At 35.7% G+C, this 19,564-nt stretch overlaps 1 protein-coding gene across 2 annotated transcripts in view; it reads left to right on the top strand.

The window, feature by feature from the left end:
• The window catches only part of ZNF280C (zinc finger protein 280C), a 54,202-nt gene that overhangs the window by 2,688 nt on the left and 31,950 nt on the right, over positions 1-19,564 (top strand). For both annotated transcript variants that reach the window (XM_032620971.1, XM_032620970.1), the window contains exons 2-6: positions 6,421-6,466; positions 6,589-6,635; positions 10,899-11,045; positions 13,681-13,740; positions 13,840-13,976. In XM_032620971.1, the coding sequence (XP_032476862.1) occupies positions 6,605-6,635; positions 10,899-11,045; positions 13,681-13,740; positions 13,840-13,976 (375 nt within the window). In that variant the 5' untranslated portion in view covers positions 6,421-6,466; positions 6,589-6,604. The remainder of the gene's footprint in view (positions 1-6,420; positions 6,467-6,588; positions 6,636-10,898; positions 11,046-13,680; positions 13,741-13,839; positions 13,977-19,564) is intronic.

Below are 19,564 nucleotides of genomic sequence, written 5' to 3'. Positions count from 1 at the left end.
TGGCTCACGGGCCCAGCCGCTCCGTGGCATGTGGGATCTTCCCGGACCGGGCACGAACCTGTGTCCCCTGCATCAGCAGGCGGACTCTCAACCACTGCGCCACCAGGGAAGCCCTCCACTTGTCTTTTGTTAAGACAGATATTAAAGACATTTGCAAAAATGTAAATCATTGTCATTCTTCTCCTTAAATTTTTTGTTTTTGAAATTGGTTATTTTAATTAAAAATATTTATATGGACATGTAATGGGATTATTATTACTTTAAATAATATATATTAAATTTTTTCTCAGTTTCAATTTCTAATATTGTAAGTATCAATAGATATAATCCACATAAACAGAAGGCTCATTGGGGTCCTCAATAAGTTTTAAGAATGAAGAGTGGACCTGAGCCCAAAAAAGTTTGAGAACTGCTGATCTGGTGTTCTTTATTTGTGACAGTATTTAACAGTTCTATAGATGAACTAGAATTTTGTTTCTTTTTAGTGCTTATATTCATCAACTTGTATGATTTTCAGTAAAGAAGGAAAAGTTGAGCAAAATAATGCAAAGTATTGTACAGTAATTTTTCATGTGCTTCATTTAACCTTCCAGTAGTGCTGCAAAGAAGGTATTACTGTTTTCATTTTACAGATGGAAAAACTAAGTTCAAAGAGGCCAGTTAAATATCCTATAGGTTTGGCAACCAGAAAGTGGTAGACTTCAAATTCCTACTCAGTCATTCAGCCCCTATGTCCAGTATTCCCATAATTGTGCTCCATAGTTTTACTTGATATTTTCCCAGTGGATCAGTTTTACTTCTCTAAAATGTGAATTAATTAAGAATATATACTCCCTGAAGTTACTTTAGGAATTAATGATTATAGAATATCTTATGAAAGGGACTTCCCTGGTGGCACAGTGGATAAGACTCTGTGCTCCTAATGCAGGGGGTCTGGTTCGACCCCTGGTCAGGGAACTAGATCCCACATGCATGCTGCAACTAAGAGTTCACGTGCTGCAACTAAAGAGCCCATCTGCCGCAACTAAGAGATGGTGCAACCAAATAAATAATTTTTTAAAAGAATATCTTATGAAACTTACTAAAACATTTATTATATAGTTCGTCTTTGAAAGGCCAATTATGCATTTGTCTTTTCTCCAGGTTATATCTTTTACATATCAATTACAATAAAAATATCTTATAGATAAAATCTTTACCCTGAATATGATCTAAAAATTACTTTGCAGAAAGTAAATTTTATTAGAGGGGTGGTCCATCCCAAGAGCTAATTTTAAAATGTTTTAAAATATAGACAATCTTTGCAAAGTATTATGCTAATGAATTTTAAACCTTAGCATCAACTAGCTATTTTCTACATATAGATGAAGTATGAAAGTCAACAGACAAAAGTTGAGAACTTAAATTAGGGGGGAAATAGTAGAGTTATTAAAAATCTGCCCAAAATGTACCTGGACTTCATGTGTTCAGGCTTTCAAAAAAATAAATCATTTCCACAATATAAAAGCTTCTTGGACAAAGAAAAGATGATTCTATATTTTCCTTCTAAATTATATGTGATTTATTCCCAAAACCTGGTTTGAGAGTTTGAATTGTTTAGGTGCCAGTGAAATTGTCTAAGAAACCAAGGTATAATCCAGTGTTTCTTGGATTTGAGTACGGTACCAATTAATTCCTATTATAAGGAAAACATTTTCACAGACCCCCTCTTACTTAAAATGTTTAAATATTCTTCGAGTTCTTGTACAATCATAAAACAAAATAATCAAAACTGCGAAATCAATGCCATTCGAATCAACTTTAATACATTGAATAATGTATTTTGGTGAAACAAAGTCACTGACTACTTTTTTGAGTTTTTCATATCCATGATTCATACCTGTCTAAACAGTAGCAAGATTTTTCTGTTTAAACGTTTTCAATACCTTCATTTCTCTAGCTAACCATAAATACTGTCATTTTCCTTGCATTTAGTATAAATGCATCATTTAGATATTCCCTCCCTCTGTTCTTTTATAATTAGCCAGCAGCAGTAAAAGTGATAGTACTTGATGACAATGCAGTAGTAAATACAGACAAAAACATGAGTACTGGTATAATCCAACAGTTCCTCTTCTGAGTATTTATCCAGAGGAAACAAAAACACTAACTCAAAAAGATATCTGCACCCCCATGTTCATTGCAGCATTATTGTAATATAATGTTATAATATTATTGTAATAGCCAAGACATGGGAAAACCTAAGTGTCCATCTTTGGATGAACAAATAAAGAAAATGTGGAATACTATTCAGCCATAAAAAAAGAAGGAAATCCTGCCATTTGCGACAACATGGATGGACCTTTAGGGCATTATGTTAAGTCAGACAAAGAAAGACAAATAACATATAATCTCACTGGTATGTGGAATCTTTAAAAACACACACACACACACACACCTCATAGATACAGAGAACAGATTGGTGGTTGGGGGAGGGGTGGACAAAATTGGGTGAATGTGGTCAAAAGGTACAAACTTCCAGTTGTAAGTCCTGGGGATGTAATATAGTGTGGTGACTACAGTTATTAAGACTATTGTATAGTTGAAGGTTGCTAAGAGAGTAGATCTTAAAAGTTCTCATCACAAGAAAAAAAATTGTAACTATATGTGGTGATGGATGTTAACTAGACTTACTGTGGTGATCATTTTGCATATGCACATATATCAAATCATTGTGTTGTACACCTGAAACTAATATAATGTATGTCAGTTATATCTCAGTTTTTTAAAATGTGAGTACTGAAATTATGTGACTGAGCTTCGTTATAAGGTAGTCATTCAGATGATCCTTGGAGTATGCTTATGTTAATATTTTAGATAGCAAAACAATGTATTGTTTTAGAGCTTTCTTGTACCATCTGGAATATAAGTATTTTCCCAGAGGTCTGTTAGTTTCAAAAATGTTGGGGTAATTTGTTGGAAAGTGTATTATTAATCTTGAATTGAATGTAAGTACCAGAAACTTAACTCAAAGTAGTTTGACCAGAAATGAACAATTATTCCCTCTCTTAACTGAAAAGTTCTAGTAGGAACTTTGCCTCCAAGCATGGCTTAGGTGTTTAAATGGTAGCAAAAGAACTTGAATGTCTCCCTGTCCTACCCTCTTTTTCTCTACTCCATAATCTTGTGGTTTTGCTATTCTCTTTGTTGGCGTCTTTCTTAGGTAGTCTTTCTCCACATAGGGACTTCCATCACCACCAGGCTTATATCCTACCAGCTTATTATATGCTTAACAGCTTTATTGAGCTATAATTCACATAACATACAATTCACCCATTCAATGTACAATTCAGTGATTTTAGTACATTCACAGTGTTGTGCACCCATCACCACAATCAATTTTAAAACATTTTCGGACTTCCCTGGTGGTGCAGTGGCTAAGAATCTGCCTGCCAATGCAGGGGACACAGGTTCGAGCCCTGGTCCGGGAAGATGCCACGTGCCACGTGGCAGCTAAGCCCGTGCACCACAGCTACTGAGCCTGTGCTCTAGAGCCCGTGAGCCACAACTACTGAAAGCCCAAGCGCCTAGAGCCCGAGCTCTGCAGCAAGAGAAGCCACCGCAGTGAGAAGCCTGCACACCACAACAAAGAGTAGCCCCCACTCACCGCAACTAGAGAAAGCCCATGTGCAGCCATAAATAAATAAATAAATTTATTTTTAAAAAAAAACAAAAAAACATTTTTTTTAATCACCCCATAAAGAAACCCCATACCCATTAGAAGTCACTCCTTATTTTCCCCCCAACCCTCCCAGCCCTAAGCAGCTACTACTCTACTTTCTGCCTTTATGGATTTGCCATTTCTGGATATTTCATATAAATGAAATCATACAATATGTGGTCTTTTTGACTGGTTTATTTCATTTAGTATAATGTTCTCAAGGTCGGTCCATCCATCCATATGGTAGTATATATCAGTACTTCATTCCTTTCTATGACAATATTATTCCATTGTATAGATATATCACATTTTGTTTCTCCATTAATCATGCATTTGGGTCGTTTACTTTTATTTTTTTTTTTTTTGCGGTACGCGGGCCTCTCACTGCTGTAGCCTCTCCCGTTGCAGAGCACAGGCTCCGGACACACAGACTCAGCAGCCATGGCTCACGGGCCTAGCTGCTCTGCGGCATCTTCCCGGACCTGGGCACGAACCTGTGTCCCCTGCATCGGCAGGCGGACTCTCAACCACTGCGCCACCAGGGAAGCCCTGGGTTGTTTACTTTTTGCTATTATCAATAATACTTCTATGAACTTTCATCTACAAGTTTTTGTGTAGACATACGTGTTCAGTTCTCTCTTGCTAGGAGTGGAATTGCTGGGTCATATGGTAACTTTAAGTTTGTGAGGAATTGCCAAAGTGTTTTCCACAGTGTCTGCACCATTTTATACTCCTACCAGCAGTGTATGTGGGTTCCAATTTCTCCGTATCCTTGCCAGCACTTGTTATTGTTTGTCTTTTTGGTTATAACCATCCTAGTGGGTGTGAAATTGTATCTATTACTTTTTAAAATATTTTATTTTGTGGTAAAATACACATAACATACAATTTACTATTGTAACTATTTTAATCCACTAATGTTTTTTTTTAATTTTTGTAGAATTAACTCTTAAAAGATAGTTGAATTTTAGATGTATAAAAGCTGAAACAAAATATATGTATGTAAATTATAATTATTTATACATGCAGTCTCCAAAAACTGAATGGGTTGTGCTGGAGGAGGTCTTTCATTAGTCAGTTACTTGGAATTAGTCAGTTACTTGTCAGCAGCTGAGGTGGAGAGTTCTTTTCCGCTTATTTTGGTGCCAACTCTGAGTTGCAGAACCTAGAGACCCTTTGGAGTTGCCCTTACAGGTATTCTAAGCTGCTACTTGCATATTTTGCTAGATATTCTGTTTCTCTAACAGATGATTTAATGTCCCATGGAATTCCTTGCCTTGCCACCAAAACTGTTAGTTTTGGGGGGGCTCAACTACCTTATTGGATAGCACAGCTTTAGACTGAAGTTATGGATCTAATGGCATCTGAGAGTGTTTATGAATGTACCAACTGAGGCTCCTTGGTGGCTGCTATCAGCCTCAAAAGATACCACTGTAGTCATGGGCAGTGGATATGACTTGTTTATATAGACTACTCGTACATTTAGTACCAATTTAGGGTATTTGTACCAATAGATATTGTATATGATCATTTAATAGAAGGATTCTATATGAGTCTCAAATGCTGTACAGTTGTGACTTAAAAAATGTTCTGTATTCTTCGTAGCAGTAGGTCCTTAATGCTGAGCAAGAATTGTCGTGTATTTATCTACTTGACATATGCATTACCTTAATTCTCGTTTAGGGACAAGCAATAACTATTCAGATAATTAAGTTCAGAGGTTTTAATTAGCCAAACCTCAGAAATAGGGGAATTTACTTAAGTACAGAATTCACTAGAGATTCTTGTAATAGTAATTCAAACATTTATACCAGTAAGTTCTTCTGGAGTTAAAGTCGTTTTTTTCCTTTGACCTAATTCAGTCTAAATGATTTGGAATTGGAAAAAGCAAGAAAGCTTGCTTTTGCTACTCTGAGGATTCTGACAAATGTGGAAACTCAGTTAACTCTATTTATCTTAATACTTTAGAGTATTGATGTTTAAGTTTTAACTTTTTAAAATAGCTGAAATAGTTTTTTAAGCATGTTTATCTTGTATGTAAAAAAATGTGTATATGCATGAGAATTCAGAACAGAAATTCCTGTTTTAAAGAAAGCAATTTAAATGTTTTTTTGAAAATGTTTAATGTAACAGCTTTTTAAAAAGCCCAAAGAAACGTAGACATTAGATTGTAAACTTCTGAAGGCAAGGACTATGATTTATTCATCTTAATTTTTTCCCTAGAACTGAGCACATTATATTGAGTACAGAGGCAATGAGTAATTATTTTTAATGAGTTAATCTATGATAAAGTGTATCCAACTAATTTTCTGTTCCTTTCAGTTAGCGTTGATAAGAAACAAAACCTAAAAATTTCTTTGAATGTGTTTTTTAATAATACTAATTTATTTCTGAAATGTAAAGAGCAACAGTTAAAGGTCAATATTACTTAGCATTTCAAAATTCAGATTTACTAAAGCATGTATTACAGGGTGATTGCTCATTTACAGAAGGGTGTCTTTCAAAAATTATTTGTAATTTAATAGTTTCAGATTTCTTCAAATAATAAATGCTTATTACATGCAGCATTTAATTTACAAAATTTGCATTCATTCAGGAATGAACCAATTATGGAAAGTGAGTAGCATGTGTATATCAAACTTTTTGTAGAGAAAAATATTTAATGTGTGTACATTTAATTTAATAAATCCACCCTAATAGTCAGTATCTTTATTTTATAGGGCAGAAAACTAAGAGCTACCTTGCTACCTTGTCTGGAGTCACATGGTGAGTTTCTGGAGATTGAAATTAGACCCAAGATTTCTGAATCCCAAGTATCATGTTTCAGTATATTTGGTGCTACTTAAAGTGACTCATAAAATTGATTGATGTCATGTGTTAATGCTTAGGTGACTCTGCAACTTGATGGACAACGACAACCCTTTTCAACCAAAAAGTAAGTATTGCTGCTGCAAGTGATACTAGTGTACTTGGGTTTTGTACTGATAACCTTACTTCATGAGAAAAGGTGAGAGAGACAGAGGTGGGCACGTTAAAAAACCACACAAAAACACTTAAATTTATTAAAGTAATACCATAGTATAAAAGAAATACATACAATAAAAATGTCAGTAAAGTAGAAATGAAGTGTTTCTTCCTCATTTCCAGAGATAACTACTATTATCGGTTTGGTATACATAATCACAGACTTTTTTCTATGCATAGACAAAAAATAAATTATTTCTAAATAAGATCATACTATATATGCTATTATGTGCCCTTACAATTTTTTACTCAACCATCTGTCTTGAATATATTGACAGTGACGGTACCCAGTTAAAAAGAATGAGGAAGACCTATGTATCAACATGGCATTAAGACCATGGTATTAACATAGATATAAATTTCTTTATTATCAGTATACATGGGTCTCTCATTTTTTTTAATTTGGCATTGCCTGACTTTGCCTAGTTCCTTAGCCCTTAGATTACCATACGTTAAGTGCATACTGCATATCCAGTAGACTACTGTGTGTAAAAGGAAATGTAAAGGAAGAAGAAAATATGTTCTTTACTCTCAAGGAGCTTACTTTGGAGTTAGACATGTACAGTTAAGACACATTAAGAAATAGCAGTTTGAGATTGTATATAGTATATTCTGAGTTGCCTGGCATAGGCTGTCAGCGTAGTAAAAGGTGGAAGAAAAACAGGGTCTAATAGTTTATCGAGGAATTACAATTGAACCAAGAGTTGGGAACAAGTAGGGAATTAATATTTTGTTGAGTATTGCTTGAAGTTAGATACTTATATAGCTTTTCCCTAAATCTACATTACCACTTCTATTAGGTAGATATTACACCCATATTTTAGGTGAGGAAACAGATTCAAGTAATTTCTCCAGAGTTACATTAGAAATGGTGCAGTGAAGATTTGAGCTATTCAATTTGATGTCAAGTCCATGCTCTTTCTACTATACTTGAATAATATGGACAGTATAAGGTAAGGAGGAAGGGTATTTTAGATGGAAAAAACAGTACAAATGAGGGCTCTGAGGGACACAATATGCAAATGGTAAACTATGAATTACACTCAATTATTTCATTTAGAGCATTCTGTATATATTTTTTTAAGTAAGGTTTAGAAAAGAGATAGGTTCTTAAAATTGGTTACATTTGGGAGGGTGGAAGATTTTTTTATTTTCTTTTATGGTAGGTGAGCTACTAAGCATTAAACAACACTATGCTAAGAAATTATTTGTATAGAAGGGGAAACTACATTTTAAAAATTTGGTAGAAAATAGCACCAATTTATTAACGTGTTTCTTTTGTATGCCATCCCCAAATCATTATATTCACATAGTACCTTTTAATTTTGAGTCAAAAGTAGAAATGACATTGTTTTAATCTAGTAAAATTACCTTTAGAAATTATTTAATTTAAAAGATAAATTTTAGATATCATTGTCTAATAAAAAAAGGATATCATTGTCTAAGCCAGAACTCTAGAGCTATTGTTTTGTTTTGTTTTTATTTTTTCAAAGTTGTTACCCCATCCACATCTTACTCCATATATCTAGTGCCACTTATATCCATCTTCATTGCTATTATTTTAATTTGGGTGCATTTTTAAAAATAATACATAGTTTAAAAAAGACAATCAGAAATTTATAGGTTGTATACCCACAGATTCTTGAAAAGTGAGAGAGCAAGCAAGAGAGAGGTGTGCATGTGTTTTGGGCCTACGTACTCCCTGTTTTTTCAAGGCATCCACTTTGAATAGTTTAGCTGTTTTTCTAATAATTTGTTTCATATTTCTAAATTTTTGAAATATGTACTGCTGTCTCTTGAATCATCAGTTTTTGCCATTATCTAATGATTTTTCCATTAAGAAATAGGAGGGTTTTAGTTTTCGTACACTTAACCACCACCCCCAAGCACCTCCCAATGTAGTTATATCTCAATTTTTGGTTAAATCATATTTGATGTTTTTATTGTGATGACTATAACAAATATTGTTTGCTGATGAGCATAGTATTGATACGATGGTAATAATATATTATGGATACATTTCCTTTTTCTTTTATATCCAGCAATTTAAATTTTTTGGTTTTTAAAATTTGCTAAATTTTATTAAAATTTATAGCCAAGTCTTCTCACATCCTTCTGTAGCCTCTTAAGTTGATTTTCTATATGGTAAAACTTGTCAGGTAATCTAACAATTTGATTGTTAATCTGTGTGTGTATGTGTGTGTGTGTGTGTGTATGTGTGTGTTTGGTCTCCTAGAGACATTCCTCCTGGGAGTAATGGTCGTCTCTACTCTGGCTGGTTGCTCTCTAGACCTGTTGAACAGCTATTGTCCTGGGACTTCCCTTTGTCTTTGTATTGTGTTGAATGTCATGTTTTCTGCATTCTGTGTCTTCCTCCTTAAGTCTCATATTTTGATGGGGGTCTTCCTAAGATAGAAAGGGTGAATGGGAGGTAAATTTTGTGTGATGTTGCTGGTCTTTATTCTTTTTTCTTTTTAAAGGTTGCATTTTTATTTATTTTATTCATTATTTATTTTTGGCTGTGTTGGGTCTTTGTTGCTGCGCATGGGCTTTCTCTAGTTACGGCGAGCGGGGGCTACGCTTCGTTGCAGTGTGCTGGCTTCTCACTGTGGTGGCTTCTCTTATTGCGGAGCACAGGCTCTAGGCACACTGGCTTCAGTAGTTGTGGCACGCAGTCTCAGTAGTTGTGGTGCACGGGCTTATTTGCTCTGTGGCATGTGGGATCTTCCCAGACCAGGGCTCAAGCCTGTGTCCCCTGCATTGGCAGGCGGATTCTTAACCACTGCACCGCCAGGGAAGTCCCATGGATCTTTATTCTAGATGAAAGAATGTGTAACTTCATGCTTGACGAAAATCTTGGCTGGGTATAGAATTCTAAATTGAAAATTATTTTTACTAAGACTTTTGAAATCATTATTCCAACTTTCTTCTCTCTCTCTCTCTCTCTCTCTCTCTCAGATTTTAGGATATTCTCTTTATTTCCAGCATTCTGAAATTTCATGATTTGTCCATCTACTGTAGGTTTTTTTCTTGATCATTGTGCTAGGTGCTGGTGGATCCTTTCCATCTAGAGATTTATGTCCTTTAGAACTGGGAATTTTTCTTGTATTTTTCCTTTGATTATACCCCCGTTTTTCTCTGTTCTTTTCTGGGCCTTTATTACGTGAGTTGTACCTTTGAAATTGATTTTATAACAAACTTGTCTTCTCTATTTAGTATATGTATACTTTTTGACTTTTAGTTCCACTTACGGGCTGTTTACTCAATTTTGGCATTTTATTTTTCTTTACTGAATTTTGGCTATTTTATTTTTCTTTACTGAATTTTGGCTATTTTATTTTTAATCTTTTTGCTTTGAGAATATTACTTTTTATAACATTCCTATCTTATCTCTTTAAAAATGCTAATTACAGCCTCTAATGTTTTCTCTTGTTCTCTGTATTATCTGTGTTTTCTTTAGTATCTTTTGGTCCATTTTATTACTTTGGTCTTTCACATTGGAGATTTTAGTCATATTTCTGGGGCTTATTGGGTGTCTATCCATACTTAAGAATGAGGCACTAAAATGCTTTCTGGTAGCTCTGTGTGATTGGTCAGCACTTGTAGGCTGGTGGTATCCACAGTATGTTCTTTACTTAGTTTCTTCAGGTGAGAAATACGTAATCTGCTCTGGGATGGAATAAGCCTCACTTAATTATCCTATTTTCATTCCAGCATCTCATCCCTGCCTTATCCTGTGCCTGGTATCCCTGAATCTGGTTCAGTTTTTCTAGCATATCTCCCACCTGTTGCTTCTTATTCTCAGTTTATCTCCCTTTTGTTAATACAGAAGTTTGTGGGGGTTTTTCAGATAATAAGTACAATCCTTTCATGGATGTAATCATATTCTAGTCATAAAACTGAAACTCACTTTGATTGGATTTGATTGTTCCTAACATTTATTAGCCACTGTAAATAACTACTGTCATCCATTATCTATCTAGCTAGATTAATTTTACTAGTTTAGATATTAGAGGTTGAGTTCCAAGTTTCATACTTCTGTTACCATTTACTGACAAATATCAGTTCAGTAATTGCTATCAGAATATTAAAGTACATCTTAAATATCATACTATGTATTGCAAAAAAACATATTTAAAAAATAAAATTTGATTCTCTCTTCTTGAAAAATTAGATAATTCCAAAATGGCAGAACTGTTCATGGAATGTGAAGAAGAAGAGCTGGAACCATGGCAGAAGAAAGTAGAAGGAATTCAGGATGAAGATGATGATGAGCTGATCTTTGTTGGAGAGATACAAAGTTCAAAACCAGCCATTTCAAGTAAGCATTCACTTTCAGTGAAGCAAAGTTTTATAAGATGTTGCTTCTAATGGAAAACCTGGGGCTGTCTTATATGTCCTTGTTACTCTATAAGGAGCTGGAGGTGAGAGAGAGAGCATAGAGGTCAATAAGAATTTGTGAGAATCAGAGAGAGAATGTGGTTGGGGAGTTGAATAAGGAGATGTGAGAGGTAAAAATATCATATGAGAGAAAAGGAAAATGTTAACTAAATTACCTAAAGGTTAAGATTACCTAACAACATTGTAGGCCTTTTGAGATTAGAAATCATAATTTTATTGGAGCCAAGTAGCCTATTTACTTGTTTATTTGTTAATTTTTCTTTTTTTCCCTTAAGCCCAAATGTACCCGGAAAAGGAAGTATTGGAATGCTTTGCTTAAAATATCAGACTACTAAATAAGTTTGTGTTAGTCTCTGATGGAGTTTCTTATACCCAGGCAAGTGCCTCATCAGAATCATCTTGATTCATGGCTACAAAAATTAAAAGGTGCTGGTCTGTGTACCAACATGGCCGTTAGCTTCTGGCCACACCCATCTTTCAGCAACTCCTGATTACTGTATATTCATGAAGAATATACAGTGGCCTGATCTTCAGCTGCTATATTGGGATGATGCAAGCAGTCAGCACACTTAATCCTTAATCCACACTTTCTAGGAGAATATGTCCGGTACCTTTGTGGATTTCTGGTAGAGTAATTAGACTTGACATTGTTATAATGTTAAAGTGAAGATATTAACGATACTTGTTAAGATGTCCAATCAGAAATGTGTAAAATGCAGAGGAACAACATACTGAGTTTCAGCGGAGAATGAGGAAACAGATTCTTTCTCATTATACTTACTTTTGTTAAGCCAGGAGAATTTACCAAAGAATGTAGCCAGCATACCAGTGTTTTCTTGCTTACTATAGCAGTGCATAATAGTGTAGTTTAGAGAAAAGTTTGTAACTTTCTGAAAGCCTAGTTCTTACTTCTCTTGACTCTGAACTTAGAATAGCACTTCTATTCAGTTTTATAAAAGGTAGAATAATTTAATTTAGTTTAATTTTCGGTATCAATTCCTGTGGCAAATTGAGAGATGCTAAGTGGAGTGCGACTTCAAAGAAGTAGGCATGTTGGCATATTTGCTGCTGATAGAGGAACAGAATATTCTCTTAATGTTTCCTAGTCACTGTGATTATTTTTATACTGAAATATTGCCATATTTCAATATTATTCAAATCATCTTACTGAAAGCATGACAGTTCACATTGGATTTATATCAGTTATAGATGACTAGTACTCAACTAGAATAATGTGTATTAGTATTTTTTTAATATCCATTTTTTAAAATTAATTAATTTATTTATTTTTGGCTGCATTGGGTCTTCATTGCTGCGTGCGGGCTTTCTCTAGTTGCAGCAAGCGGGGGCTACTCTTCATTGCGGTGTACAGGCTTCTCATTGCAGTGGCTTCTCTTGTTGTGCAGCACGGGCTCTAGGCGTGCGGGCTTCAGTAGTTGTGGCACACGGACTCAGTAGTTGTGGCTCGTGGGCTCTAGAGTGCAGGTTCCATAGTTGTGGTGCACGGGCTTAGTTGCTCTGCGGCATGTGGGATCTTCCGGGACCAGGGCTCGAACCCTTATCCCCTGCATTGGCAGGCGGATTCTTAACCACTGCACCACCAAGAAAGTCCTGTATTAGTTTTAAGTGATTCTGTCAGAAAGAAAATTGACCCCAGTGAAATTTCTTTTCTAAATAACTCAGAATTTAAATGATTTTATTGATGTTTTATGTGTGAGCCATAAAATATTTTAGCATATGGAACATGAACTAAATATTTAAAAAGAACCACTGTAAGAGGGGGGATAAAAACTTGTGTTTGATACACTGCAGTCACCAAAAAGTACTATAGGAATAGCTCTTTACTGGTTTGGATAAATACTTACCTTGAATTTCTGAACGAAAACAATACCAGGTTGTTTGAATGAGCAGATTTTTCTCTGAGAAGACTTCTGTAGTGCTTAGTCAGAAACCCTACTTTTGTGTGACCCTTTAATTTATAGAATTATTTTATGAGATCTGGTTCTTTTCTACTAGGAGGGGAAAAAGGAAATTTTTTGATGTCTTATGGGATTGTTTTGTCTGCTTTGTATCTTCTCCTGATTAGCAATTTTCTAAATTTTCATTTGATTTCTCAATAACCTAGAAGTTATGGGTTCACATGGGTATAAGAGTGAGCAATATTAAACTGATACAAGGTCATGTCAGGCTCAAATTGACTTTTGGTGTAGTAGGTAGATATGAGATACTTTTGTAAACTCTGGATTCAATTTAGTCTGCAGTCTCTGATGGTATCCCTTTCAGAAGTCAAGAGTAATGGTACAGATAATCCATCAGCTTGCCCATAATGAAGCTTCCAGGCTTTTAGGGGTGTGAATGTGGCATGGAGATTGGGGAAGGGCTTGATTTCCAGTCACAATAACCCAGATCTATATACAACCCTGTCACCATTAAGAGAAAAAAAATATACTTCAACTATTGGTTATATATGGATATATTTTTGGAAAGTTTTTTCTATTATCTTAATATATATTTCATTCAAATAAAAATTTTTTAAATAAATATAATTTTTACAGATATTTTGAACAGAGGTACTGCCAGCTCATCTTCAAAGGAATTAAAGACAGTCAGTCAAGGTATAGTATTATTGTATTATTTTAATTTTAAAGTGAAATATTTTGACAAAATTGGTTGTGTAGAGAAATATTCAATATTTTTGTAATTTTAAAATACAGGTGTTACTGATGTTTTCAAGCCTACAAGTGAACACTACAAACACCTGACATCAGATCCAGTGGCTGCCTTGCCTAGATTTCATCCTGAATCTAAATCTTCACATAGCTCTGATACTGTTCAGAGCATGTCTAAACCTGTAAGTGTTTCTAAAACTACAGAATTAGATCAGGGACACAGTGGATATTATGATACCCAGTCAGAATTGTGGACTGTCATAGTTAGTCACCATCCCAGTAGAAACATAATCACTATCAGAAAATGTCACCATCTTTAAAGTGAGAGAGTGACATGGACATATATACACTACCAAACGTAAAATAGATAGCTAGTGGGAAGCAGCCGCATAGCACAGGGAGATCAGCTCGGTACTTTGTGACCACCTAGAGGGGTGGGATAGGGAGGGTGGGAGGGAGGGAGATGCAAGAGGGAAGAGATATGGGGACATATGTATATGTATAACTGATTCACTTTGTTATAAAGCAGAAACTGGCACGCCATTGTAAAGCAATTATACTCTAATAAAGATGTTAAAAAAAAAAGGAGCAAGGGAAAGTGGAAGGGCTGTTATAAACAAGGAGTCTGTGATTGGGAGATTGGGATTAACACATATATACCATTTTTTTTAACATCTTTATTAGAGTATAAAAAAAGAAAATGTCACCATCTTTATGATGGCTCAGCCAATACCCAAAATAATAGCTGCAGGAACTAACTATCCAACCTGTCAATAAATCAGGTAATATGCTTAAATTAAATAGGTGTAATATTGAAAGCTATGCTATCTAAAGGTGAGTAAAAAAGTATAATCAGTAATGAAAATTGCATAATGGCAAAATTCTTAAGACAGTAAACTGAACCAGGCATTGTTTTTTGTTTTTTGTTTTTTTTTGTGGTACACGGGCCTCTCACTGTTGTGGCCTTTCCCGTTGTGGGGTACAGGCTCTGGATGCGCAGGCTCAGCAGCCATGGCTCACGGGCCCAGCCGCTCCGCGGCACGTGGGATCTTCCCGGACCGGGGCACAAACCCGTGTCCCCTGCATTGGCAAGCGGATTCTCAACCACTGCGCCACCAGGGAAGCCCTTAAACCAGGCATTCTTAATTGGGAAGATTTTTCCAAGGTCATTATTGCTGTTTATTTTGAAAACATACTTTCATAGTTTAGTTTTTAAAACTTTTAACAGAAATAATATATAAGGTAATATTTAACATTTGTTAGTCCGTCAACATGGGTAAGTCTTAGTTCTAGATGCTATATATAAATTAATCTCTTTTAATTCTTATGACTTTTCTTATGAGGTAAGCGCAGTTATTTCCCCCATTTTATAGTTGAGGAAACTGAGGCTCAGAGAGTCTAAATGATTCACTCAAGGCCACACAGCTGGTAATGATGGATCTGGGATTTCAATCCAGGTTAGCCCAGAGTTTTTAAAATATGCACATACACACATCCATACATACATTTAAGTATGTGCTTTTAAAAATAGAAGCGTTGCCTTGGAGCAGTGGTGTATTTCACAGACCATTGGGGTTCCCTGAGACTCTCAGTAGTCTGTGAGGTCAAAACCATTGTCATACTAACACTAAGACATTTGCCCTTTTCACTCTGTTAACATTTGCACTAGTGGTACAAAGGCAATGGAGGGTGAAACTGCTGGTGCCTTAATATGAGTCAAGGCAGTGCCACCCAACCCTACTAGTAGTTTTTGTATCGGTGGCCACCAAGCACTCACAGTAGAAAAATTTCACTTTCACTTAAGAATATTCTTGAGGAAATAATAAATTGTTTCTAATTTTATTAACTTTCAACCCTTGAATACACTTCTTTTTAAATATTCTGTGTGACGAAATGGGTAGTATGCATCATAAAGCATTTCTGTATCTGCAGTATAGAGTTTTTCTTGAGGAAAAGCACTTGTGAGATTGAATTGCAAGCTGAACTAGCTGTTTTTTTTAAATAGAATGCCATTTTTACTTGAAAGGATGACTGATAAAGTACCATGGAGTAATTATTTATTGCTGCTTAACAATAGTACCACAAACTTAGAAGCTTAAAGCAATATATGCTTATTATTTCATGGTTTCTATGAGTCTGGAGTCAGGGTATGGCTTAACTGGGTCCTCTGCTGGGCCAGGCTGCAATCAAGGTGTCAGGCAGAGCTGCAGTATCAGTTAATACTGCTCACAAGCTCACGTTGTTGGCAGTATCCAGTTCTTTGTGGGTTGTCAGACTGAAGGTGTCAGTTCTTGCTGCTGTCAGCTGGAGACCGTCCTCAGTTCCTTGCCGTGTAGGCCTTCCTAACATGACTTGCTTGCTTCCTCAAAGCCAGCAAGGGAAAAATGGCCTATGTAACATAATCATGTACATCCCGTCACTTTTGCCATATTCTCTTGGTTAGAAGCAATCACAGGTCCCGCCCACACTCAAGGGGAGATTATACAAGTGTTAATATCAGGAAGAAGTTATGGGGGCCACCTTTAGAGTCTATCTGCCACACAGTTTTTCAGTACTCAGAAATATACAAAGCATGCCTATCATGGAAGAAAACTGATACTATTCTTGCCAATGATAAAATTTGAGCTTTCAAGCAAAAAATTCAATATTGGAAAACCTATATCTGTATTCCGAGATTATTATCAATTATAATATGAGCCCTGGACTAATGGTCCAAGAAACCTGGATTGAAAATGAGACTTGAATGCTGATTCTGTCTTTGTTCCTAAGTAGAGCATTTTCACAACCTCTGTGGGCCTCACTTTCTTCATTTCTAAAATGACAACCTTTACCCAGGCCGCTGGCTCTCAAACTTGGATTCTCTAAGTATCCACAGGCTGTTCTTAATGTTTTTATAAACTTAATAGGTGCACCTGATAATTGCAGGCTACAAGAAATGCAAAAATTATTTGATTTTAGCTGGAATCAGATTAACTCAGTGGTTTCCTCATACTGTAATAAGCTGTCTGGCATTTAGGAAAAACAAACCAGGGAATTCCCTGGCAGTCTAGTGGTTAGGACTCGGCGCTTTCACTGCAGTGGGCCTGGGTTCAATCCCTGGTCGGGGAACTAAGATCCCACAAGCCATGCGGTGAGGCCAAAAAAAAGGGGGAAAAAAAGGAAAAACAATAAAGGAAACATCATTATTTAAATACAGATAGATGAAAATCATTCCTATGTTGGACCCAGGGAAGAAGAATAATAAGGAGGAGGGATGTCTTTCGTGTTAGAAAAGTTAGAAACTAGAGCTCATCCAAACTCAGAATTTTTTGTTTCTGTGGGCATGGTTGTTTAATCAAAGTTACTCAATCAGGTTCCCAATCCTAGAGAGTTTTTTAAAAATAGAGATTTTTGTCAGTTGGTCTTGGGTGAGACCTGGGTATAATAGATTAAAACAGAAAAATCTCCAGGTGATTCTGTTATGCAGCCGCAGTTGAGGATGACATATATTCTCAAATGAATTGAGAATCCTATGTTAGGGAATTTTCTCTGAAATTCTTAAACTTTTTCATTCTCTTTAACCTCAATAACTCTTTTCGGCAGGCAGGGACATAATTATTATTATCCATTTTAAAGTAAGTGTGATATAGCTTAAGGCACAGGCTTTGTAATAAGGCCGACCTTTGTTCTAATTCCAGCTTCATCATCAGTAACAAGCGGGGTTGTACTGGGAACCTTACTTAACCATACTTAACTTTAGCTTACCTGTTTATAAAATAGGAGACCATATTAGGTCTTCATTAGTAACTGCTGTGACAACTTCGTAACAGAATACATGTAGTACAGATCTTCTTTGACTTCTTTGATGGGGTTACATCCTGATAAACACATCGTAAGTTGAAAATATCCTAAGTTAAAAATGCATTTTTGGGCTTCCCTGGTGGCGCAGTGGTTGAGAGTCCGCCTGCCGATGCAGGGGACGCGGGTTCGTGCCCTGGTCTGGGAAGATCCCACATGCCGCAGAGCGGCTGGGCCGGTGAGCCATGGCCGTTGAGCCTGCGCACCTGGAGCCTGTGCTCCGCAACTGGAGAGGCCACAACGGTGAGAGGCCCACATACCGCCAAAAAAAAAAAAAAAATGCATTTAATACACTTAACCTACCAAACATCATAACTTAGCCTAGCCTATGTTAAACGTGCTCAGAACACTTACATTAGCCTGTAGTTGGGCAAAATCATCTAATACAAAGCCTATGTTATAATAACGTGTTGAATATCTCATGTAATTTATTGAATACTGTACTGAAAGTGAAAAACAGAATGGTTGTAAGTATATTGATTGCTTACCCTCGTGATCACGTGGCTGACTGGGAGCTGTGGCTTGCTGCCACTGCCCAGTATCGAACCACATATCACTAGCCTGAGAAAAGATCAAAATTCGAAGTATGGTTTCTGCCGAATGCGTATCGCTTTCACAACATCGTAATATGGAAAATCGTAAGTTGAGCCATCGAAAGTCTGGGACCATGTGTACTGTGAAAAAGGCAAGTACATTTTAAACAGACAATAATTGGTGGCTACTATTTCAGTTGCAAAGGAATAACTTGAATCTCATAAGTGACTTACCCAAGGTTCCATAGTTAAATAAATGGACAAGTCTTCCGAATCCTAGTCTATCACCTTTTGTACCTTACCATTGTATTTGGTATCTTTCTGAACTACTTTATGAGGTATTAAAAAATCCCAATTGGAGAATTATTTTAACAAGTTATTTGTTTAATAATATATCTGCTCTCTGAAATGGTGGTACTTAATTGACCAGAGTTATCACCTAGGAAAGGATTTAAGTAAAGTGTTAAGTTTGTTTGGAGGAACTTCTGTTAAAGAACTATTTTGGGAATTGCTAGTAAATATTTTCCATTTTTAAGTGCAAATATTTGGAGAAAATATTTACCTTATAGTTAGATTGTGCTTGGTTACAATTAAGTCATATAGCTATTATTGATTTTATATAATACATGGTAAAGCTCAAATGCAGAAATCTGCCTGTTATGCCTCAAATTCTAGGAATAGAATGGTTTGTGTCACTTCAACATCTGTCTCCATAACAAGTCTCTGTCAACAGAAAACTTAGTAGCAAAGTAAAATTCTTAATACATGATTGTCTCTCTCAACTTGTAAGCACAAAACACGCAAGCAGGATCCTTATATTCCCATGATAAAGGTAGTATGTATGGGGTTTGGTGCAGAGCGGGACAGGGGTTGAGAAGAAATGGAAGAGAATTTTGTTTTCTGCAGATGGTTAGTGTGGTATATAGAGTACATCAATCAGGACTATATACACAGGTGTCTGGTCCTCTTTTTTCCACTGAACTTTATATTAGAAACATTTCTTTGTCATTGGCTGTTTCTGAAAAACTTAATGTTGCATGATAGTCTATTATTTAGTTTATTTAACCGTTCCACCATTGTTGGACATACAGATTTTTAATTTTTGCTCTTATAAATAATTCTCCATTAAATATTTTCATTTCCTTAGCATAAAGTCTTGGAAATGGACTATTTAGAATAATTGGATCAAAGGATATGAACTTTTTAAAACCCTTGATAGATACTCTCAAAATTTTCTGCAGAGAAGTTGTACCAAAATATAACCTCTACTTTGCTAGTAATATCATTATTTTTAAATGTTAACTGTTTATTTAAAACTAACTTTAGATTTTCAGAAAAATTACAAAAATAATCCAGGGAGTTCTCATGTACCCTTTACCTAGTAGATGCTGATTTTGACA

Source organism: Phocoena sinus, chromosome X, assembly GCF_008692025.1.
Source record: "Phocoena sinus isolate mPhoSin1 chromosome X, mPhoSin1.pri, whole genome shotgun sequence".
Lineage (NCBI taxonomy): Eukaryota > Metazoa > Chordata > Mammalia > Artiodactyla > Phocoenidae > Phocoena > Phocoena sinus.
This window is presented reverse-complemented; position numbering and strand designations above follow the sequence as displayed.